Source organism: Phocoena phocoena, chromosome 12 (genome assembly GCF_963924675.1).
Source record: "Phocoena phocoena chromosome 12, mPhoPho1.1, whole genome shotgun sequence".
In the NCBI taxonomy this organism is placed as follows: Eukaryota; Metazoa; Chordata; class Mammalia; order Artiodactyla; family Phocoenidae; genus Phocoena; species Phocoena phocoena.
Window position 1 is genome coordinate 80,527,718 of NC_089230.1, and position 24,987 is coordinate 80,552,704.

The window sequence follows — 24,987 nt, forward strand, 5'->3', positions numbered from 1 at the left end:
CTGAAATAATACCAGTTCCATTCAAGAAACATGCCAACCAACGTGATATTTGCTATAAACGCATCTTGGCTTGAAGTTATATGTACACACGTTTGCTTGATTTTTGTTTGTGTGTTTGTTTAGCTCATAACAACAACAAAAACTAAGAATAGGAAGATACTGAACTAAAAAGCCTAAATTTGCCTTCCATTCTGTTATTCCTCAGAACATTTTTTTTTCCTGTGCCACATCTTCTTTTTTGCTTTTAACATCTTTATTGGAGTATAATTGCTTTACAATGGGTTAGTTTCTGCTGTATAACAAAGTGAATCAACTATACATATACATACATCCCCATATCTCCTCCCTCTTGCGTCTCCCTCCCACCCTCCCTATCCCACCCCTCTAGGTGGTCACAAAGCACCGAGCTGATCTCCCTGTGCTATGTGGCTGCTTCCCACCAGCTATCTATTTCACATTTGGTAGTGTATGTATGTCCATGCCAACCAATGTCCTGGGACTGAGGGGATTTTCCAGTACTAAAATCAAAAGAGTCCCAGCAAACTGGTCACCCTATTTCTATGTCATTGGTCAAAGGTCTAATACTCTCCTCAGCTTAAACGTAGAAAACCAGGTCCAGCCGGATGTCAGTTGCCTCCAGCTTGGCCCTCACTGGAAGCACTCAGTCTGCCAACCGTGCTGCCTCCAGAGCCCAGAGTACTCAGGCAGAGGACGCCAAAAGATTTCCTGCCAGAGGGGCTCCTAGTACAACAATAGCTAATGTTTAGTGAGCATGTTCTATGTGCCAGGCACAGTTCTAAATGCTTTACTTGAATCATATCACATAATCCTCACAAAAACCTTTACAAGGTATTATTATTTTTACACATTTTACAAATAAGGAAACCGAGGCTCAGAGAGGTTGATTAATTTCCTCAAGGTCACAGAGCTAGCACCTATTCTTCTTAGAGCAGAGAGTGATCCTTTTAAAATGTTAACTCAGATCACATCATGCCTCTCCTCAGAATTCTCCAGTGAATTTTCATTTCACTCACAGTAAAATCCAAAGTCCATATCAGAGCCGAGAAAATCCTGTATAGCCCCTCATCCAGCTGACCTACCTATACCTGATCTTATCTCCCTAATATCTGTCCCCTCACTTCCTGGGCAACAGTTCCCCCCAATGCACCTAACAAGTTCCCACCTCAGGGCCTTTGCATATGCTATTCCCTCTGTTTGTGGAGGCTCATTCTTTTATTTCCTATAGGTCTCTGTTCAAATAGGACTTCTCTAACAACCCTATAGAAAACAGCAAATACAAACACTCTCTCTCTCTCTCTCTCTCTCTCTCACACACACACACACAAACACACTCTTTTTTTATATATCTGTATGTTTATTTATTGTCTGTCCACTACCCACTGGAATGAAAAGTCGATTTAAGCAGGGACTCACCTTCTGTATCGAGGACACAGAAGCTTAATAAATGTTTGACAAATGAATTAATCAATGAAGAAGCCAGGACCGGAACCCAAGCAGGCTTGACTCTGGAGCCTAAGCCGTTAACCCAGTGCTGTACCATCCCCCTTCCTAGAGAAACCATCCCACTTTGGGAGGGAAGCTTAGCCACGTGAATCCTAAGACATCCCAGTACCAACAATGTGAGCAGAACTTCCAAGAGAGCTTCAGTGAGATGGTTTTGAACCCCCAGCTTTATTTCTGTCTGGCACTCACCTTAATTAGAATGTTTAGAGAGGTTTTGTAAGGCTTAAAATCTGAGAAGAGTGTAACAACACGAAACTTCACTTCTTGCTTTGGTTTATACAGGGGCTTGTCTGTTTGAATGAAGACAGTCATTCTCTTGGTCTCAAATGATAAGCGCGTACTATTCGAGAATAAAATCTCATCCTGGGCACGTCCAGTGACACGGAGCTCATAAATCTCATCACCACTGTTCAGAGGTAGCTGGGGGAAAAAAAGACATCAGATGTATCAAAGTCTCATTGTTTTACCTCAAAAATGTTTGTAACTGTAAGTGAGAATTGAAATTTTAGATACATAGGATTATCAAAAGTAATCGCGACGTTGAAAAATGCATCCCTCTTCCTAACCACCAAAATTAAACAATTTGTTTTCTCTCTTTCGACATCCTGGAGTTTGCTCTCCAGTTAAACCACAGGGTTCCTGGACTGCAGGAACCACGTCCCACAGCTCTGTCAGCAGTCACCTTGTCACTTCCTATCCCAAGCACAAACTCTTCCGCACTGACAGTCACTGTGGGTCACAATACCCTTCTCCTCCGTGCCTCGGGTGAAAGGCACATTTGCACAGGCTTTGCTTTCTTGCCATACCCTCTCCAGGACCTCTCACCTGTTCTAGGATGCACTCTCTTCCTGCATCTTGTGCATCGTGTCACAGTCCCGATAAGTTTGATGGCACCGTTGTTTTACTGTTCCTGTCACTAGTGGAAATCCTCCCTTCTAGCATGAACAGACCAGAAGCCACACTCAGCCTACGCACACCGTGTCATTCTACCTCACAACAATCCTTCCGGTGGGTGCTCTTAACTAATACCAGCTTACACACCAGGAACCTGGGGCTTGGAAGAGTAAAGGAAGTTGCTCCAGGTCACTGGCTGAGATTCAAACCCGGGATGAACTATATACTACTCTCACAAGAGCCTTCATGTGATGGTTTTAAAATATGTCCAAAATTTCTCTGACCCTCCTCCCTTCAAAAGTCAGAGCCCCTCTCCTGGGCATATACCCAGAGAAAACCACGATTCACAAAGACACACGCACCCCAATGTTCATTGCAGCACTATTTACTATAGCCAGGTCATAGAAGCAACCTAAATGCCCAGCGACAGACGAATGGATAAAGATGTGGCACGTATATACAATGGAATATTACTCAGCCATAAAAAGTAAAAAAAATTGGGTCATTTGTAGAGATGTGCATGGACCTAGAGACTGTCATAAAGAGTGAAGTAAGTCAGAAAGAGAAAAACAAATATTGTATATTCACACATACGTGTGGAATCTGAAAAAATTGGTATAGACGATCTGATTTACAAAGCAGAAATAGAGACAGATGTAGAGAACAAATGTGTGGATCCCAAGGGGGAAAGGGCGGAGGTGGGATGAATTGGGAGATGGGGATTGACGTATATACACTATTGATACTACGTATAAAATAGATAACCAATGAGAACCTACTGTATAGCACAGGAAACCCTACTCAGTGCTCTATGGTGACCTAAATGGGAAGGAAATCGAAGAAAGAGGATATATGTATATGTACAGCTGAGTCACTCTGCTGTACAGTAGAAACTAACACAACATTGTAAAGCAACTATACTCCAATAAAAATTAATTTAAAAAGAAAAATAAAAGTAGAGCCTAATTTCCCAGTGACTCACCTCTCAATAGTAGAATGAGACTGTGTCATTAACAGGATAGCTTCTGCCTGGTTCTCTCTTTCTTGGATTCCTCGCTCTGGGGGAAGTCAGCTGCCTTGTGAGAGGCCTGTGAGAGGCCCGCAGTGGGAGGAACAGAAGCCAATAGCCACCACCCACCTGCCAGCCACGTGAAGAGCAACCTCACTGAGGACCCCCAGGCCTGGTGAAGCCTTCGGCAGCTCAGAACTGCTCGACGACATGGCTCGCAAATTCCTGACCCACAGAAACTGTGGGAAATAATAAAAGTTGGTGGTTGCTTCACGCCAGAGTTTGGGGATAACAGGTTCCACAAGGATCGATCACTAGCACACCTGAATTTTAGTTCATTTTCATACTCATAAACCTGAGATTCTGAAACTAAAGTTCTGCCTCCTTTTTTTGCAAATAAGAGTTGTCCACAGAGAGCTCCAAGGAGATTTCCCAGAAATAGCAGCCACCAAAAAGCCAGCAACATGGATAAGAATATGAAGGAAACGTAACAAACCACCGATACAGTGGCCAGCAGGAAATAGGGAGAAGAATACTGGTGTTTGCGATTTGCTTGGAAATACATTTTAAAAATAAGATCAATTAATGGACGGAGAGATGAGTAGATGCATAAGTATGTGATGGGGCAAGTGTGGGGAAATGTTAACAGCAGATTCTAAGCGGTGGTTATAGGAGTGTTCCCTATGAAACTCTTTCAGGTGTTTTGGACATTTGATACTTTCATAGTAAACTGTTAGGAGAAACAATCAGTAACTCACCTTCAAATGACCTCTAGTACTGATGTTTGCTTTCCTTTAATAAATAAACATTCACTGAGCACCTTCGGGCTCCAGGTTGCTCTAGGTGCTTGGGATTCAACATGAACCAAAGATGTACGCCCTAGAGGGCTGAGAATCTAGCCTGGAACTTGCATCCTTATATTCTATTCTCTCAAACGATGCTTCAGTGCTCAGATTCTTTTAAACAGAGTCCTTAATACCGCAAGCAGGAAAATATATATGCCAGGAACCAGCATATCATTTGCTTGTATACAGCACAGACTTATAAACAGTTCGTGCTTAAAAAATATATCAGATGGAATTTCTCTCTACGATTTGGATATCGTTGGATCATTTTTAGTGGCACAGAGGCCCCAGAACAGAGAGTAGATTTAAGACTGACGTCAAATTAATGATGCAGAGGTCTGAAACTAAAGAGACCTATTAACCACGAGGAGGTCAAAGAGTTAGAAAATTAGAATTAACACAAAAGTGTCCAAAACATTTTACTCTGTCCCCCACTCCATCCTCCTTCAGGGAGTTGACACAAGAGGAGATGGTACTATCTTTCTGCTCCTTTCACTTACCCTAATTCTCGTTTTCAACACTCCCCTGTCAGAAACCCCACCTCTCCCAATGTAAAATTTAGGTGATTTGGGATCCTCAGAGCCTCGGTGCTAGTTCTAGAGCTGGAAAGTCTAGGGTGACGATATGGACTTGTCAGAGTGGACCTGGTGCGCCCCCATGAACGATGAGGCATCGCCGCACAGCTTAGCGTGTCACCATGGACTCTGGCTGTCAGTAGAGACCTTGGTCATCCACTGGGAACAGTAGAGGGACATAATGAGAGGGAGACTGGAGAAAATACTGGGGATGTTAAGCAAACTTTATGAAAGATTCTCTCTGTGCCAGACCTGCGGTGGGTTGTAACCTGCTTCCCACAGTGGAGAGGACCCAGAAGGTGATATAAGCTCCTGAATCTCTGCTGGTAAATTGCTTTCCACCTTCTTGGGGGACACAATTACCGAAAAGGATTCCCAGAATTAGTAATAAAGGGGTTCCCTAACGAGAGACTTCCTTATGTCTTACACAAGAACCAATTATTTAGCCACAGAGGTTTTGGATCCTACGCGTTGAACTGAGGTCACGGGGCTGGGAAAAGATGTAGTTCCCATATACAGACTCTGTCTAGCAGCAGAATAAGAGTCTGGGGGTACACGATACCCAGGGCTTAGATCAACAAAATATCAACGAGTATCTGAGTTGAGCACGGTTGATTCTCAGTTAGGCTAAGTCTATTTTGTGTATACATAAACGCAAACTCTCCGGGTAGATGATAGAGGCATGTTCAGAAAGGTTCTTGATGGACAATAAATGGATTCCTTATTCTAATCCGGGCCGTCTAAAACCATCTTCTCTGAAAGATCAACTGTCTTAAGGAAACAAACAACACAATAGCCTACCTTATTTCACTAATAACTCCAGTTACCAAAAGTAATGGTAATTTCAAATAACTTTCAAAATAAAACTGAGAAATTTAAGATGATAGTTGCTATTTTAAAATATATTAGTAATTAAACTTTAAAAGCATTCTAATTTTATTAGGAGGTTTGGATTAACATATATACACTACTATACATAAAATGGACAATCAACAAGGACCTACTGTATAGGACAGGGAACTATACTCAATATTCTGTAATAACCTATATGGGAAAAGAATCTAAAAAAGAATAGATATATGTATATGTATAACTGATTCACTTTGCTGTACACCTAAAACTAACACAGCATTGTAAATCAACTATATTCCAATATAAAATTTAAAAAAAATTTTTAGGCATGCTAATTTTAAAAACCACTCCCTCGTTTTAAGTTGGATTTACTTACAAAGAGAATAAAAAGAAACTTTTTCTAGCACGTTTTGTACAATCAATAATCTTTATGTTAAGTGTAAATTCTGTTTTTTATTTACTTCTTATTGAAGGCTGATTTTACTGTATCAAAAACAGAAACAATGAGCTAGTCAGATATTAAAAACATATTTGTTTTAATGCAGCCAATATATTCATATTTTATAGCAAAACTTCAGGAGGACGTTAAAAAATAATTTAAAATATTACATCTACAAGCATCAGAATGCTAGAGAACTTGGAAAGATGGGTCTATTTTAATTGAACACTCGTAAAAATGCAGAACCTTCTATTTTTGCCAAGAGTTATTAAATTTTCCCAGACACTTTATGACTAAGCCTTTAAAATTTTGTTTTACTAAAAAGGGATCTAGTCCTAAATATAACTCCTGGTAAATCTTTCAATAAATAATTGCTATATCTACATACAATAGAAATGGCATAATATTAAAGACAAATATAAGACGTTGGGATTAGTATTCCACATGGTTAAGACTTTAAGGCTAATAGTAGCCAAATTTGTAGCTAATTGGGACAAGTACAGCTTATAGGCACATTACGGGAATCAGCCAGAGTGCCCTCGTCCGCCCACATGCCTGCCCCTTCCAGACTTGCTACACTCCAGGCCATGCCACTGCAGACGTCTTTGAGGAAAGCAGACAGTTATTATGCGTTGAGCTGTGATTCCTGAACTGAAATCTCAACCCCTTCTGCTATCAGACAATTATATTACACAGGATTTATTTTAATCTTCTTACTGTAATACTTTTTCAACAGAGTTATGGACACAGACACCGGTGGGCCAGCACCTAATGTCTGAGGTCACATTAATGCAGCCTAACATCTTATTGTCACTAAGATTGGGTTTTTTTCCCCACGTCTGCCTGCTCAGGGCTTCCCTCCCCCCAACCCCACTTTCTATTATCACAACAGTATATTTGTTAGTAAGGTAAGTACAAACATAATAATAAGTAAGAAACAGGGACTTCCCTGGTGGTCCAGTGGCTAAGACTCCGTGCTGCCAATGCAAAGGGACCGGGTTTGATCCCTGGTCACGGAACTAGATCCCACATGCCACAACTAAAGATCCCACATGCCACAACTAAAGATCCCACATGCCGCAACTAAAAGATCCCACACTGGGACTTCCCTGGTGGTCCAGTGGTAAAGAATCCGCCTTCCAATGAAGGGGATGCAGGTTCAATCCCTGGTCAGGGATCCCACATGCCACGGGGCAACTAAGCCCATGTGCCACAACTAGAGAGAGAAAACCCACATGCCACAACTAGAGAGAAGCCTGTGCGCCACAACAAAAGATCCTGCATGCCACAGTGAAGATCCCGCGTGCCTCAACTAAGACCCAATGCAGCCGAAAATTTTTTAAAGATTAAATAAAATAAATATCAAAACATAAAATAAAAAGACACTGGAAGAACACAGTTAATTTTTTAAAACACAAAAAATAAATAAAAGATCCCACATGCTGCAGCTAGGACCCAATGCAGCCAAGTAAATAAATCAATATTTTTTAAAAATAGGTAAGAAACATAATAGTTATAGAATGTAAGTAATTTTTATAAAGGACAGTTTGGGAGCACTATATTCTCTAAGAACCCCAAAATGAATGTGGTTTCTGAATGTGCTTGATAAGTAACCTTCAAGAGTTAACGGGGAACCTGGCTCATCGGGAAATGTCAACCTTACATAAGTGTCAGGTCAAAGTCATCAGTCATCTAGTCCCAGAAAAGTACACCAAATTGTCCTCTTGGTGGATGCTATGTTCTATTCGACTGTATATTAAATGTGTGAAGCTCCAAAACAAAACAGTAATAAAAGCACAAACTTCCAAATTAAAGCCATGAGACACAGGACTAGTTCACAAACAATATTTAATAAACAGGTTTTATGACTCTCTCAACAAAATAATAACCCTTTCCACTTCTGTAGCAGATGCTACAGCGTGTTCACATCTCATTTCACCTCCAAGGTAACCCCTATGAAACAGACTATACCTTTATCCCCTCCTCCAGGACCGGGACCATGGTGAGGTGAGCCAGGCACTTGTCTCAACTGCAAAATTTAAGAGCGTGCCAAAAAAACTCAGTAATCAACAGTTAAAGTTTTTGAATATTTTCAATAGTTTTAAATAGCAAACGTGATGCAAAAATTAAATTATGAAACAAAAGATCAAAATTTTAAACAAAGACAGGGTCAGTATCAATTACTGTTGTTTTATTTTGCCTCAGGGTACAGTTCAGCTCAGTGAAGCACTGCCCTTTTCCAGGACAAAGAAACTGGGATGGAGCATTAAGTACACACCCAAGACTGGAAGGCTTGTTAAGGCAGAAGCGGGACCAAACCCGCCCAGGTACCTATGTTAACAGTCCAGGCCAGTCTCCCTCAGTGAAGTTCTCCATTTTACGAGAGGAAAATCTCCACTGTGAGTTTGAAGAGGCTAATATCCAAGCTCCCTGAAGTAATATTATTCTTAAACAATCTGAAGGTGGAACTGAACTCCATCAAACTCACAAGGAATGTAAATTAATATAAAAGCCAATAAAATACTAATCCATTTATTTCACGGACGCAGTGTATATTTCTGAAACCAAATTTTTTAATAAATACTTACGGGTGGAAGAGTAAGTGTCTTGAAAGAGCCTAAAAGGAAAACGGGGAAGAAAACAGTCATAATTTAAATACAGTGATATAATACAAAACTCGTAAGACTCTCTTAATACTCTTTCAGATGTAGAGGGAATCAGACTTACAGAATCACAAACTTATTTAGCCAAACCTAAACAATTTTATTAAATCCCAGAACACCTGAGAGATTATTACGTATCCTTGTGCCAAAGAATTAAGACTTAAAAGGCGATCAGTGGGTAAACCTCTCCCCCAAAATTAGTTACGTTCTGCTTCTCTTTTCCATGTGTAAGTTGCTACTGCCTTGTTACCCTTTTAAGGCTGTACCTGTTTGAGGGACACTCCATACAGTGCACAGAGGGAAGCTGAGGTTCATTTCTAATGTTCATTTCTCATACACTCATGATAAAGGGAAAAGAGGAAGGCATTAGTCACATCAGGGGTGAGCTGGGACTCATAACTGACCATTGGTATTAAAATGATGCAGACATTTTTCATGTAAGTTCCTTAAAAAGACTGCTAATTTAACCCATGTCAATTTCTCATCAACTCTATTTATTGCAAGGGAAAAAATGTTTCAAGTTAAAAATAAAAGAGTACTTATTCAAAGTTCCCATTTAAGGGACATGAATTCAGAGGTGGTGACAGGCCCTCGGTTCCTTCATTCATTGAAGAAACACTTATAAGGGTACCACAGTGAACGAGACAGACATGGTCCCTCTCCTCCTGGAGGCCACATGTGCCCACCCCATGGGAACAGACAGGTACAGTATGGAGCGGGGGTTAAGCAAGTGGCCTCTGCAATCAGACCACACAGGTTCTATCCCAAATCAGCCACATACTAGCCCTGTCCTTGAACATGTTACCTGATTCTCCAGGTTCAATTTTTTCACCCACAAAATGAAGGCAATCACACAAGGTAGCTGTAAGGAATAAGTAAGCCAATCCCCGTAAAGGGTACAGAACCGTGGCTGGCGTGTAGGAAACACTTGATAAATATGTCATTAGACTGCCAGAAAGCTTGAAGAGTCACCCACTGGCAGGTCAGTGTGCCTCTGTGGCAGTGGGCTTCAGATGTTTATGATGGAGTACTCAATCAATACAAATATTTGGTGCATGGTACCATGTCAGGTTAGATTTACAAAGTTATATGCACGCACTTTCTCAACCAAAATATAAATATTAGAAAACCTGACTTTCTTAGTTTTTCTCAATAAAATAATGGAAATAAAAGTTAGTATATTTTCTACCTACTCCCTTATAAATGGTCTTGTGACTCCCAGATGTGTGCACCCCACTTTGACCACTGCCCCAATGGGCCTCAGTGAACTACAAGTATGTTCTCAGAAGCAGATAAGCAACTCATCAAGTCACTGATCACACAGCACAGATCAGTTTATCTAACAGCTGTCACCCTAGGAAGCAAGGAGCAGCGCTCTTCAATAATTAGGACACAGGACAAAGAATGTCTTGAAAAGGTGAAGGAGGAAGAACAATTGAACAGATATAGGTCCACACGGAACGGCTGCAATAGGGGCGGGGGAGGGCACTTCAGAGGGGCCACGGGAGGCGCCTAGAGGAAATGATGCAGTCTGGGGCTGTAGGATAAGGAAAAACGAGCCAGGTGAGAATGGAGGGGACCAGTTTCCAGGCAGAGCAGCAACAAGTGCAAAGGCATGGAGTCTACTGAAGAGAAGAGCTGTGTGAGACACGACCAGAGGCAGGAGAGGCAGTAGAGATGAGGCTGGACCAGACCACAAAAGGCCTTTTAGACAGGCGAGCCCTCACCAGAATGGTCTGGGTCACACTGTTATCCCCGCATTCTGATTGAGTATTTGTCCCGGATCTTTTTTTGGTTTAGCAAAATATTAATATGAGATGGGTTTAACCTGCACAAGATTTAACTTTGAAATTGTATAATCATACTTTGAGAACATCTTCATTTGGGGGAAGAAACTTCTGTTCATTAAGTTCTTGCTTTTAATGGGAGAGGCATATACTATACTGAATTGAAAGGAAATTGAGAAGCCCCATAGTGGTGCAGCAACTAAACTTGATGAAACACTCAAAAGAACCATAAATAGAGACAACTAACAAGTTCTGTCTTGTAAAAATATTTGTTGAGAAGAGGCATAGGCAGACCCTGCAAAATATTTGGGCTGAAACACATAAACAGTTCAATATGGGAAAAAATTGAAATTGAGAATACCCTCCACACATCAGAGTTTTCTCTGATTTTACCAGGTAGCTCAGCACTTGTGGACAGAGTGTTTTCTCAACTAAAAATATTATGGTCACTGTATACCAACAATGAACAAGTGGAACCTGAAGTTAAATTACAAGGTCCACTTACATTAGCACCAAAAAAAAAGAAATAGGCATAAATCTAACAAAACGTGTACAAGATCTAGATGAGGAAAACTACAAAACTCTGATAAGTGAAATCAAAGAGCTAAATAAATGGAGAGATATTCAATGTTCATAAACAGAGAAACTTAGCTGTCAAGACATCAGTTCTTCGCAACTCAATCTTTAGATTCAATGCAATCCTAAATCCTAATCAAAATCCCAGCAAGTTATTTCATGGATGTCAACAAACTGATGCTAAAGTTTACCTGGAGAAGCAAAAGACCCAGAGTAGCTAACGTAATACTGAAGGAGAACAAAGTTGGAAGAATAATGCTACCTGACTTCAAGACTTACTATAAAGCTACAGTAATCAAGACCATGTGATACTGGCAAAAGAATAGACAAATATATCAATGGAACAGAATAGACAGCCCAGAAATAGACCCTATAAATACTGTCATCTGATCTCTGACAGGCAGAACATAGGGTAATTTTAGGGCAGTGAAAATACTCTGTATGATATTATGATGATGGACATATGTCATGACACATTCATCAGAACCCACAGAATTCACAACACCTAGAGTGAACCCTCACATGAGCTATGAACTCTGGGTGATTATGAAGCATCATTGCAGGTGCATCCTTGGTAAAAAAAAAAAAAAAAAAAAAAATGTGCCGTTCTTGCGGGTGATGTTGATAATAGGGAAGGCTATCCATGCATGTGGACAGGGAAAATATGGGAAATCTGAAAAAAATATTTTTAATTATTTGAACGTTCAAGTTGAACATTATTATGATAATGGTCAGATAACTTGAACATTCAAATAAATAATGGATTATAACCTACTGAATAAAATAAGAGTATGAGTTTGTGCTGATATATAATTTAATAGATGACTAAATGAAGGAGAAGAAAAAGGGGTGTTTTTTTTACAATTTTTAATTTATTTCATTGAAGTATAGTTGATTTACAATGTTGTGTTAGTTTCTGCTGTACAGCAAACAGATTCATTTCTACATATATATATATATATATATATTCAGAAAAAGTTATTCTTTACCATAGAATTCCAATAAATAAACGTATAGGAATCATGGAATTAGAAAATTCCACAACAATAATGGTAATAACTGATTCAGGCAAATAATCATCAAACTTGTGTGTACAAGTGGACTGAGTGAGACTCGTAAGAAATAATAAACCACTGCTGTTTGAAGCTACTAAGTGTTGGGAGGTTCATTCACAGCAAAAGATAACTGGAACACGTTTGAAATAAAAACGATTAACTAGCAATATTAAGTATTATTATCCTTATTTTACAAATGAGAACCTGAATCACAGAGCTATTAAGTGACTTCCCCAGGGTCACACAGGAAAGAAGTAACGGAGCTAAGATTCTAAGCCACTGCCTCTCAGTAGAAGAACGGCAGCTGTACTTTTGTTCTTGCATTCTACCCACCTTTGATTATTATAAAAGTTGCACAGCCTGTGTAGCCTCTTTGTGTATGTTGACACCCTTATTGCCTCAGTCACACAGGTTCAACATCGCAATCCCCTTGGACTCCGGGCTCTCCTCAGCTCTAGGTTAGTCATCACCAGAACCTAGATCCTTCTTCCACGATGTTTCTCCCAGCCCTTAGTTACACTATAGGCGCTGCAATGGTGGAGCTAATTGAAACAATTCGTGTTATACAAGAACTTCTGGAAAGGATATAAAAGCTAGAAAATTTCTTAACTCTTTTTATCAGTTCTTCACACTACACCGTTTTCATACGTTTGAAGCTAATTTCAAGATCGGAAAAACCCATCTTCAAAGGAAACAAGAACCACACGCGTCTAAGGTCGGGTACGCTGGGAAGCTGACTCGGACACGGTGATTCAAGCGCAGGGCGAGAGCCTGGGACCAGCACCTAGAGAAGGGGAGGGATGCAGAGGCAGGACTGGGGATGAGGGGAGGGGAAGAGCCTCAACCCAGGCTCGAGCCGCGTCCACGGGGCACCCTCAGAAGCAGCGCTGACCCCTGAGACTTGTCCTGAGTTGTGGGGAGGGGCTGGACCTCCACCCAAGGAGGAGTTCCCCTGGGGCAGGGTGAGTCTCCCTAGCGGTGCAGCCCCCAGGAAGCTGGCTTGGAGGGCGGTGGGCTGCAACATTCCCAGCAGCTTCAGGGAATGAGTCTTCATCCCCGACAGGCTGGTTCCGGGTGGTACAGCATGGTACCCACCACACCGTCCCACAGTGGAATAAAATCAGAAATACTAAACTGCAGGGAGCTGGGCCCCAGCAAAACAGCGCCCTCGATTATTGAGAGTCACTGATTTTTCGTGACTTTAGGATAAACCATCGGGCTTGACTATTTTGTCAGCCCAGTGACTGGAGGAGACAATGTGCTTCCTTGGGGCCTGACACACTGGCTACCTCCCATCACCGGCAATCTCACAGACTAAAGACTGTGTGTGTGTCTGCGTGTCTGCGTGTGTGTCTGTGTGTCTCTGTGTCTGTCTGTCTGTGAATCTGTGTGTGTGTTGGGGAAGGGGGCGTAATTCATTTTTATCTAAGTGACACTAAGCAAGGAGAAAGTAAAAAACAGCTTCGAGTCTCCAATCCGAATAAACCTAGTAGGCTGATCAACTGAAGGGCGAGCATCTCAGCGATTCCAAGCCAGCTACCCAGATGTGAAGTGCGGAGATCCCAATCACAGAACTTCTGTTTTTAATGGGACTCTTCATAGAGTCAAAGCTTTGAGGGGTTTTCTCATTAAAGAGAAATTGGAAGAGGGGGTAGACTGCATGCCTGGGTCTCACTGCTCTGACATGTGACCGTGTCCATCACAGACCCAAGAAACACACAGCTGCCCCCAGAAGCTGGGGTGTAGGAGCAGAGAGGCTCCCACAAACCCCTAATTTTTGCTGGATTCAGGGGGTGACTCAAAGGATGTGCAGAGAGATCCAACTTAAAGTCCGCTCACTTGTCTCACGTGTCCTTATTAAAAGGTCGACTTGAAGTACTTGACATTTTTTGCAACTTGTCTTCCCTCTAAATTGACAAGGGCAGCTTGGAATTTCCTAGGCACTAGTAAAGTCTTATTTGAACGTCCTAACATTCTAGCAGTAATTTACGGCATCAAAATATAAAATCGGGGGCAGGGTGGTAGGAGTGCAGATGAGAAATAGTCATCTCATTCTCAGTGGTTGCTAGGTTGGGGATGAAATAGATTGTATTTGCAAATTGTTGTGAACACTTTTTTCTCCCTTTTGCCGGAGCTCCGGGCTCTACGCAGACAAGGGAAATAGTCACCACCTCTTCAAATGCTGTACGGCATTCTTAATCACTGACTAAAGACGCACTCTGTTCTGTGAAGTCCTTCTCAATGTTACTGCAGATAATCTCTGTAAAACTCAGATTATTTTTGTGTATAACCAGAGAAAGTAGATCTTAAAATTCCTGCAGTGCTTCCTCCTTCCCAATGCCACCAAAGCCACTCAAAAGAAACCTTGTTTTAAAGCTTCACACTTGGCACAGGCCTGAGAGCTGGCCGTCATTTGATTTACAAATAGAGTCAAAGCTATTTTTAAGTTGTGTAATAAGCATACACAAAAACTAACCTTTCCTTAACTTTTTAAACACACTCCATAATGCCATATGCTGCCTCTTCTGACATCTGTGCTCACCAGACAGCTCTGCAGAAAATCCCTGAAGGGAAGGAGAGTGTGTAATTGGAAATCCAACGAGGTCCAGAAGTATTCTCTATCGGGAAAAAAAAGGATTTTCCACCATATATGTACCTGGCTTAGTATTTACTGGTTAATTACTTTTGGCAGCTCTCTGCTGTTCGGTAATGTACAATAATTAACTTAAGGAAATCACTTTTGCAACTAAAAGTTTCGACCTCTTTACCAAGTTATTAAATATCCTTTCATCAATACCCTCACTATTCAGCATTTTCTTCCATCACAGATGGACAAAGTGGGGAATGGGGTTTCCACCGCAGATCCACGGAAGACAAAACCTTAAAATATGTTTCTGCTTCGTGGTTTAATGTCATTTTTAAGCCAAGGAACTCTTCAGTGAATTCCATCCATACAGAAAACACAAGTATTTCAAACAAAACAAAACAAAAAAGTTTCCTTGGGTCCCTACATACTCCTTTAAGTTTTTTTCTCTCCTGCTTCCCCTTGCTTACAAATATCTCAATAAATAACAGTTTCATAAAAAACGTTTTGTTCCATTTAGACCACTGAGTATAAAATAGGTCAAATGAAAACCCACTAAAAGTAAAATAAATAAAATGGTACAATATAAACTAAATGTTAGGGCTTCCCTGGTGGCGCGGTGGTTGGGAGTCCACCTGCCGATGCAGGGGTTACGAGTTCGTGCCCCGGTCTGGGAGGATCCCACATGCCGCGGAGCGGCTGGGCCCGTGAGCCATGGTCGCTGAGCCTGCGCGCCCGGAGCCTGTGCTCCGCAACGGGGGAGGCCACAGCAGTGAGAGGCCCACGTACAGCAAAAGAAAAGAAAAATAAAAAAAAATAAACTAAATGTTAGGTTCTATACATATGAAAAACCAATCGAGCCAGGCTCTGGGCCGCTAAATGTACATGGCATTTATTATGGCAGGGTCGGTAAGCTGCAGCCCACAGGCCAAGTCTGGCCCATGCCTGTTTTCGTACAGTTCATGAACTAAAAATGGTTTTAAATAGCTGGGAAAAATAAAAAGAATCATATTTTGTGACACGTGGAAATTATACGAACTCCACATTCAGGGTCCATAGATAAATTTCTGTCGGTGCGCGAGTACGCTCCCTTGTTATGCACCATCTATGGCTGCTTTCACGCTACAATGGCCGAGTAGCTGCAACCAAGACCACAGGCCAGCAAAACCTACCGTGTCGACCATCTGGCCCTTTATGGAAACAGTTTACCGACCCTTATGGTATGGGGTTCTTTTTGGGAAGACATCCTCCTTCCTCAAGGTATGAGGAGTAAGGTTGAAGGCCCACTCCAGTCAGAATCAAAAAGCCATCAATAGAGACACACGGCATTAAAAAAAAAAAAAAGCTAAAACACAGACACCTAGCCTCATGCCACAGGTTTGCGCTCAGGAGGGAGGCATCAGGGCTATGTCTGATGCTGGGAGATGCGCGGTATAACATAGCTGACATTCCCAAGTGTTTACTGTGTGCTAGGTACCATGGTAAACGTCCTAAAGCAGTACATTACAAAAAGGAAAAAGAATAAAAATTTAAAAATCAAAGGAAAAAGAAATGGGTGAAATTAATTTTAATAACATTTTTATTTAATCCCATGTATCTAAAATATTACCATAAAATTTGTAATCAATATAAAACAATTATTGAGTTTTGCTGTATTTTTTGGCAGTAAAAGTATTCAAAATCCAGTGTGTATTTTATACTCACGGCCCATCTTAAGATGTACGAGCCACATGTCAAGTGCTCAAAAACCACATGTGGTTACCATATTGGACAGTGCAGCTCTAAAGCACTGTCTCGTTTAATCCTCACAACAGTGTTCCGAGGTACGTACTATTATTGTTGCTTTTATGCAGATGAAAACACTGAGACTAGAAGAGATGAACGACCTGCCCAAGGCCACATAGGTGGTAAGAAGTAGTGCTAAGGGCCCAGTTCCAATGCGGCTCCAGAGTCTCCCAAACTGTATAGGGCAGACCCAGCTAATTCCTTCTACAATATCAGTCCCAAAAAACCCCATACTCCCTCCTGTGACGCTTCTGTAGCTTACTGCACTTACTGTTGGTATCTGGACACACCCACTCTTCCATATTTTCTCTTATCCATGTTGTTATTGCCTCAAGCACCTATGTAGCCCTCCAGGGAACCATCCGTCTTCAACGCAATAGGCTCATTTGCAGCATTTGTTCCACACTCCCCGTTCCCATGCATGGCAGACACAGCTAATCCAACCACTATTTCAGTAAACCCAGACTTGACCTGAAACCGTCAACACAGCACTCCGAGCAGCCTCTACAGTCAAGTTGAGTTGGCACATGAAATGAAATCTGCTTTGCTTCCTCGTAAAGAACAGAAGGACAGGAACTCTGTGTGGTCACCAAACATTTACGCCACCAATATTGTGCCACATACAAGTTGGTGCCTGGTGAACGTTTGGAATTCGCAAAATAGTAAATCTTACCTCTCTTCCTGAGGAGATGGAACACGTATTTCAGTGAAATTTAAATTTATAATACTAAACCGTTTCTGCCAGCTACATTTTCATAAATGTTAACTCCTAACGTCGTCCTGCCAAAAGAAGCTACCAGGTGCTCTTGGTACGCGGGCCTCTCACCGCTGTGGCCTCTCCCATTGCGGAGCACAGGCTCCGGACGCGCAGGCTCAGCGGCCATGGCTCACGGGCCCAGCTGCTCCGCGGCATGTGGGATCCTCCCGGACCGGGGCACAAACCCATGTCCGCTGCATCGGCAGGCGGACTCTCAACCACTGTGCCACCAGAGAAGCCCTACCCGGTGCTCTTAAAACACCTTCCTCCCTGTTTATTTCCAAGCACTTTACCACTCTGGTTTTCAGATTTTAATTCATGAATCACTTCTTCAGAACTAAGGACCCACAGACCTGCCCACCACCTCCCTACTCCACTGCCTCCACCAAATCTTCTTTGATCAGTTTCACCCTCACTCTTGCAAAGGAAGAAAGTCAGGTCACGGGGTTTTCCTAAGGGAAGTGAAGACTAGAAGGGACAGAGGACCCCCACAATTTCCACTCCTCCAGTTCTGTCACTGTACCTTTGATATGAGGACCTCTTAGCCCAGACCAAGATGTGATGAGTTACAACTCCACTTCTTATTCACACTTACAACCACAGTGATAATAAAATGCCTCTACCCCATCCCCTCAAGCTTCAAGTGAGGCATACGTCCACCATGAACAGTCCCTTTCCCTTCCCCGCTCTCCTGTGTGCCCTCCCCTGATGCCAGTATGGGTGTCAGCCCTTGCATCCCAATAGCCCACAATCCAGCAGGGACCCAGGTTAGCGCAGCACCAGGGAATATATCCAATTCTGTTTCTTTCCCCAGGGAGCCACTGCTTTTAACGTTTATCCCCACTTCCTACAGAGAGATGACAGATCTGCACAATTTAGAGGAAACTACAGCAAGGTTTTCTAAAATCATATTTCAATTTTATTCATCTCAAGTTCAGACTTCAAAATATTTCTTTCTCTTCTGTTTCTTCTTACATCAGAGGAAAAAGTACTTTTTAACGATAATCCACTCACCCGTGCTCTCGAACCTGATTCTCTTCTTACCCTGAGTTATCCACCCCCTTCCCTTTGCATCAACCCTTTTACCTCTTTACTGTGTTTTCTTGTTTGTTTGTTTTTGTTTTTTTGCGGTACGGGGACCTCTCACCGTTGTGGCCTCTCCCGTTGCGGAGCACAGGCTCTGGACGCGCAGGCCCAGCGGCCATGGCTCACGGGCCCAGCCACTCCGCGGCATGTGGGATCCTCCCGGACCGGGGCACGAACCCGTGTCCCCTACATCGGCAGGCGGACTCCCAACCACTGCGCCACCAGGGAAGCCCTCTGCTGTGTTTTTTAAGAGACAATCCACCTCTCTCCTTTCAACCGTGAAACTTCTACAGAGTGGTCTACTGCAAAGGTGATATTTGAATCAAAACCTGAAGCAGCTGAGTCGTGAAGACATCTGAGTCGTGCGTTAGAGGTAGAGAGATGAGTAAATGCAAAGGCCCTGAGATGGGAGCATGCTTGGTGTGTTGTAGGACCTGCATGAAGTCCAGAGAGGCTGGGGAGTGAGGTGGGAGTCGTGTGAAACGAGATCAAAGGGAGCCAGATTGCATAGGGTTCACAGGCCATCGGAAGGCCATTGGCTGATACTGAGATGGGGAGTGACAAAATCTGGCCTATGTTTTCTGGCCATTGGATTGAGAATAGACTATAGAGCCATAAGTGTAGGGAGGAAAAAAAAAAAGATAACCTAGGAGGCTACTGCAGTAATTTTTTTTAAAAAAGAGTGGTCGGGCTTCCCTGGTAGCGCAGTGGTTGGGAGTCCGCCTGCCGATGCAGGGGACACAGTTTCGTGTCCCGGTCCGGGAAGATCCCACATGCCGCAGAGCGGCTGGGCCCGTGAGCCATGGCCGCTGAGCCTGCGCGTCCAGAGCCTGTGCTCCGCAACGGGAGAGGCCACAGCAGTGAGAGGTCCGCGTACTGCAAAAAATAAAATAAAATAAATACGATGCAATAAAAATAAAATAAATAAAAATTTAAAAAGAGTGGGCTACACTTTCTGATTATATTTCCTCACCACCTATTTATTACTGAAAACTTGGCTCCCGACAATCAACTGAAAACCATTCAGTTGAGGATCTCCAGTGCCCTTTTTCCTGTCCTCTTCTCTTCTCTGACCTTCTGGGACACTACATACTGTTAAGACCTAACTTCTTGGTCTTCTTCCTTCCCTTGGCTTCTGAGACATCTCAGCGTCTCCAATCCATCCCTGCTGCTCACGGGCCAGAAGCTTCACTGACTTCTTTCCCTCCTCGCAAGCTCCTGTCATCAGGCTTGTTCTTTCCATAAGCGCTGCCTCCTGTACAATCCAGGCCTTCCCTCCAAGACTTCGAATACTGTCTGCCTCTATGAAAACAACGCCTTCAACTCTACCCCTAGTTACAATTTCAAACTTATCTGCTGCATATCTCCACCTGGGTGCCTCCTTACATCTAAAGCAGAATGTAACATCTTTTCAGAAAACACACACACACACACACACACACACACACACACACACACGAAGCTCTGTCTCCTTCTCATGTCTGCCACTCCCAGCCCTGGGCTCTTTTCCTCTGGCACACCCTTCCCTTCTCTCGTATGTGAAGTAACTGTTCCCACAAAATGCCAAATACATCAGCAGAGGTGGACCACTCATGAATGGACATCTGTACAGCTCTGGGTGTAAAAGGTAACAGTACCAGGCACAGGGTCACACAAAAGCAGCACTATTTACCAACCACACTGAATTTTCGACACAAACAAGAAATAAAAACTCTCCAGCCTCTGGACTTTTAACATTATACCTATCCTTCTGAAACCTCTGAACCTTCTCTAATGCCTTCCTTCCTCTTCTGTCACACCCCCCCATTCATTCATGTGTCACATACTGCAAATAATCAATAAATAATAAATTAATGGGGGGAAACGTCATCCGGGAAACAAGGAGTTCCAGCATTGTAAATCCTTCTTAACAACATAATGGCTCAAACAGCAACCCCGCCCAGATTCTTACAGGATCTGATTTCTGCTCCCACCACAAGCCCTCAGTGACTCATTCCCCTTTAGAGAGCAGCGGTACATGTTTAGCTTGGAGTTTAAAGAATCAGTCTGTTCACTTTCAACTTCACTCTATCACTGATTGATAATCAAACCCCAAGACCTGTTTCTCCACTGCTTTACATTAACACCAACGTGCTAGGGGCCACTTGAAAGGCAAATATGGAAATCTGGGCGGGACCTTCAGCTGTCTTGAATCATCACAGAACTTGCAAAGGCTTGCCTCTCACCCTCAGGTTTTCCGGTACTTGGTCGGAACAATCCATGAGAGTCCTTCTAACCGAAGGGCAGTTGTTCTCACTTTAACGCAGCTGAGAATCACTTGTGATGACTGCTTAAAATAAAGTTTAGATTCCCAGACCTTACCCATGTCTTGATAGGGTGACCATGAATCTGCATTTTGAATAAGTATGACTCACATTTTAAGAAACACAGCAACAGAATTTAGTTTTAGAAAAGATCTGAGGTGCCTAGCCACCCACTCCCACCCCTTGCAGAACCGTTAGTCCATAAAGAGCAACTCCACCTTGAGCTGAAACAAGAAACTGGCACAAAAATGCAGGTAAGCATTTCTAAACTCCTTAGTTAGCCTTATTTTCTTCCGTATCAGATAAAGCAACATTCGCAAATATACCCTAAGTCTCACACAGAGTTCCCCATATGTTCGGAGAGTTTCCTAGAGTATAACGGAAGTAGCTTCGGCTGCAAATGTGGGTGCCTGTGATCTGTTTCCAGCTCTACCACCAAAAGGCGTTTCACCCTGGGCAAGTCACCAGACACCACCCCTCAGTCTCCTCAGCCATAAACTAGCTGATTGATTTGGCTTATCTCTGAGACCCCAACCAGCTCCAAAATTCTACGAAGCCCAAACTAAATTAGGAGGAGAGTTGGCATTGCAACTTGCAACTCTCAGATCCAGGTTAGATTTCATGAGATCCAGCTCTGAACTACCACAAGCAAACGAGAAAATGATTTTCAAGGAAGACTGATGCCACACTGCATCGATATCGCAAACAAAAAGTATTTCATGCTCTTTCAGGCAGTGGAAAACCTTCAACTCCAGAACCATCAACAGAACCAACTTCACATTCAGGCTATACCATTTAATGTGTTATCCCAGGAAAGCTATTCTCTCTTAGCCTCAGTTTTCTAATCTCTAAAATGAAGATAATAGTGCATTCCTCCAAGGGTTATTGAAGTTAAAAATTGTGCATAAAGTCCCTGGCACTATAAGGAAACTCAATATTTAATACGTTACGTTCCTTCCCATCCCCTCCTAGTGAGGTGTCTTTTATAGAGTCCCCAGTTCAAGATCATCCCAACAGGTGACTAAGAATTGCCTCTGACATAACTGTTGCCATCATCTTCTAATGACAATAGGTACCAATTTCTTGAGTAAGTCCTATGTGTTTAAGTGCTTTAAACGTTACCTCATTTCACCCTCACATTAACCGTATAATTGTACAAGGCGGAAACCACTGCTCTTCAGATGATTAAACTGAAGCCTGGTGAGAAGGTGACAGCCCACAACCACGGATGGAAGGGCATCAGGTAGCCTGGCTTCAGAGCCTACGCTCATCGTGACTACACTCTGGTCCTTTATCCTCAGGTCCCACCTTCTTACTAATATATACTACACACAATACCAAAGACATGTGAAAGAACCCACACCCTTTAAAAATAATTCTCATGTCACTGCAAGTTCAAAATGAGCTCTACTGGCACAGCTGCCCGTGCAAACCTTCCCTGGGAGACCTGCACACAGAGCATACTAATTCATCTACGCTCATAAAAACCAGTTACTGATTTTGATCTACAAGCCATGAAATGTATGTCAGGAGCTTTGTTTCCACCAGAAAGCCATCCAAACTGAATTGGATGAGTTTTTTAAGTTCTTCAGCTAATATTTCCAATTATAAAATACTGACTTCCCATCCTTGCTGAATCAAGACAGAAAATAAAGTACCCCCATAGTCAATGGGAGAGAGATAAAAAGACAATAAAGACAAAGAAGAATGTTTCATTCTTAAAGAATAGAAGGTAAACACCCCATTAGCTCTCCAAGATTTTAGGGCAAGAAGAAAAGGCAAGTTATTAAAGGATACAGACATACACAGAGAGTTCACCTCACCCAAACCCTTCAGTGGGAAGATGGAAGCAGGCTCAGCGCCATAAATAAATAAGAAGAGCCTCCAGGCCAGGAGATGCTCTGCCTTGCACCCAAGTTTGCAGCTGAGATTTTCTGTTTAGGTTTTTTTCTTTCTTTTTTTTTTTTTTTTTGCCGAGGGTGGGGGGGGAGAAATTTTATTTTATTTTACATTATATTGAAATGCAAATCGAAACTACAATGAGGTATCACCTCACACCAGTCAGAATGGCCATCATCAAAAAATATATTGAAGTACTGTTGATTAACAATGTTGTGTTAGTTTCAGGTGTACAGCCAAGTGACTCAGTTATACATATACAGGTATCTATTCTTTTTCAAATTCTTTCCCCACTTAAGTTATTACAGAATGCTGAGCAGAGTTCCCTGTGCTATCAAAAAGTCTACAAGCAATAAATGCTGGAGAGGGTGTGGAGAAAAGGAAACCTTCCTGCACTGCTGGTGGGAATGTAAATTGGTGCAGCTACTATGGAGAACGGTATGGTGGTTCCTTAGGTTTTTATCTTATATCAGGTATATGTGAAACCAGCGACAAAGAATTCATCAGTGGAGGAAAGGGGTGTATTCTTTACTATTTGAAGTACATTTCATTCAGGAAAAACAATGAAAGTTTACAAATGAACATTTCAAATTGTAAAAAGAGATCGGGAAATAAAGCAGAAATTATGGTTTCCAGGATATCAGAAATGATTCAATTCCTTCACACACTTTAAAAGATGAGAAGAGGGCTTCCCTGGTGGCGCAGTAGTTGAGAGTCCGCCTGCCGATGCAGGGGACACGGGTTCGCGCCCCGGTCCGGGAAGATCCCACATGCCGCGGAACGGCTGGGCCCGTGAGCCATGGCCGCTGAGCCTGCGCGTCCGGAGCCTGTGCTCCACAATGGGAGAGGCCCGCGTACCGCAAAAAAAAAAAAAAAAAAAAAAAGATGGGAAGATGGCTCTCATTTATGACCTGTGAATTCCAATGTTCTTCAGTTTTTTTCTTGATTTGGCATGGAACTCCAGGGTACCATCACAGTAAAGGAAGAGGTAAACGCCAGGAAGCTAAGAAATAAGGGGACAGACTCACTCTCCAACCAACAGACAGTCTGACTTGATTTCAAACGCCAACAGATGCTCCATCTTCTCTGGTAATTACTACCTGCTGAATTTTATCAATTACATCTACTTAACTAACTCTTCTGTACAACAGAAGATAAGATTAGGACCTAGTTCTATTCACCATAGAGGATGACGAGAGTGGGGTTCGTGACAATGACAAGTACACTTCAATATCTGAATGTCACCACTAAAAACGCATTAATATACCCTTAGGGAACTCCTCAAAGTTTATTAGAAACACTTTTTCTCAAGGGCTATTGTTCACCCAAAAATAAATAAATAAAAATTAATTGATCCCAATAAATATAAAATTAATATATTTAAACATGAATAAACTAACTGTCCTGCAACCCATGCTACTGGCCTCAAGGATGGGAATGTAAACAAAAGTTTTCCCATATCTGCCAAACAAATAAATGAACTTTTCCTTGAGGACAAGCCATACTTTTCTGCCTTTATTAAGGAAGGTATATGCTGCAATTCTAATGCTTTAGCTATTACTATTTCTGACACAAATTAAGCTAGAAATGCATTCTGGTTATGGTGAAACACCGCCCTGCCCCAGGAATTTCTAAGAACAGCAGGACTGCTAGAAACAGCCACTCAGAAACAATCCCCCTCCTTACCCAGCTCTGCTAGCAGGCAGACCTTTATTAAAACCAATCTTTCCTTGGCAGGACCTCTTGGAGTCCATCATAAGAAAATGATGAAATAATCAGACCTAAAATGTATTTATTTGCTTGTGTTTATGTGGCAAGGAAAAAGTGAATCCTAGGAAGATCCAGACCCCACTAATTTAGAAAGTCCTCCTTTATCTACATATTGTTACACCTGGAGAAATCAGATAAAGCAAAGGATGTAAGGACAGGGAGGGAGAAATGTCTTGGTCCTTAAGTCCTAACTTTACAGGAAGCATCTGCTCTGAGAACAATGACCCACAGCCCCTGATAACAAAGTTAACATTCTCCTTTGAAAGAGGGAGAAGGGTTGCAATGGTATTTTCAATGAAACTGTATGTCAACTGCGTCCAAAACAGCCCCTAAAAGTAGTGCATTTTCTCTCTTTCTTTTTCAAAGATCCATTAAGCCCCCAGGATAGTGTCGTCTGACCCACTTCAGCCTTACCCAAAAGCATGACGAACTTTCCTCCCAAAGGAAAAATCTAAGAATAAAGTTTAAAACCAAGCCACAGTAACAAGCACCTCAGTGTTCGTGCTGTTTGCAGAAAAAAAGAAACAAGACTGACGAAGGAGACTGCAGAAAAGACAACACAGGAGAAATTCTAGAATAGGCAC

At 42.3% G+C, this 24,987-nt stretch overlaps 1 protein-coding gene across 1 annotated transcript in view; it reads right to left on the minus strand.

The window, feature by feature from the left end:
- The window catches only part of CD109 (CD109 molecule), a 113,073-nt gene that overhangs the window by 84,818 nt on the left and 3,268 nt on the right, over positions 1-24,987 (minus strand). The window contains exons 3-4 of the mRNA XM_065888660.1: positions 8,727-8,755; positions 1,714-1,944 (exon numbers count right to left, since the gene is read on the minus strand). Coding sequence (XP_065744732.1) covers positions 1,714-1,944; positions 8,727-8,755 — 260 coding nt within the window. The remainder of the gene's footprint in view (positions 1-1,713; positions 1,945-8,726; positions 8,756-24,987) is intronic.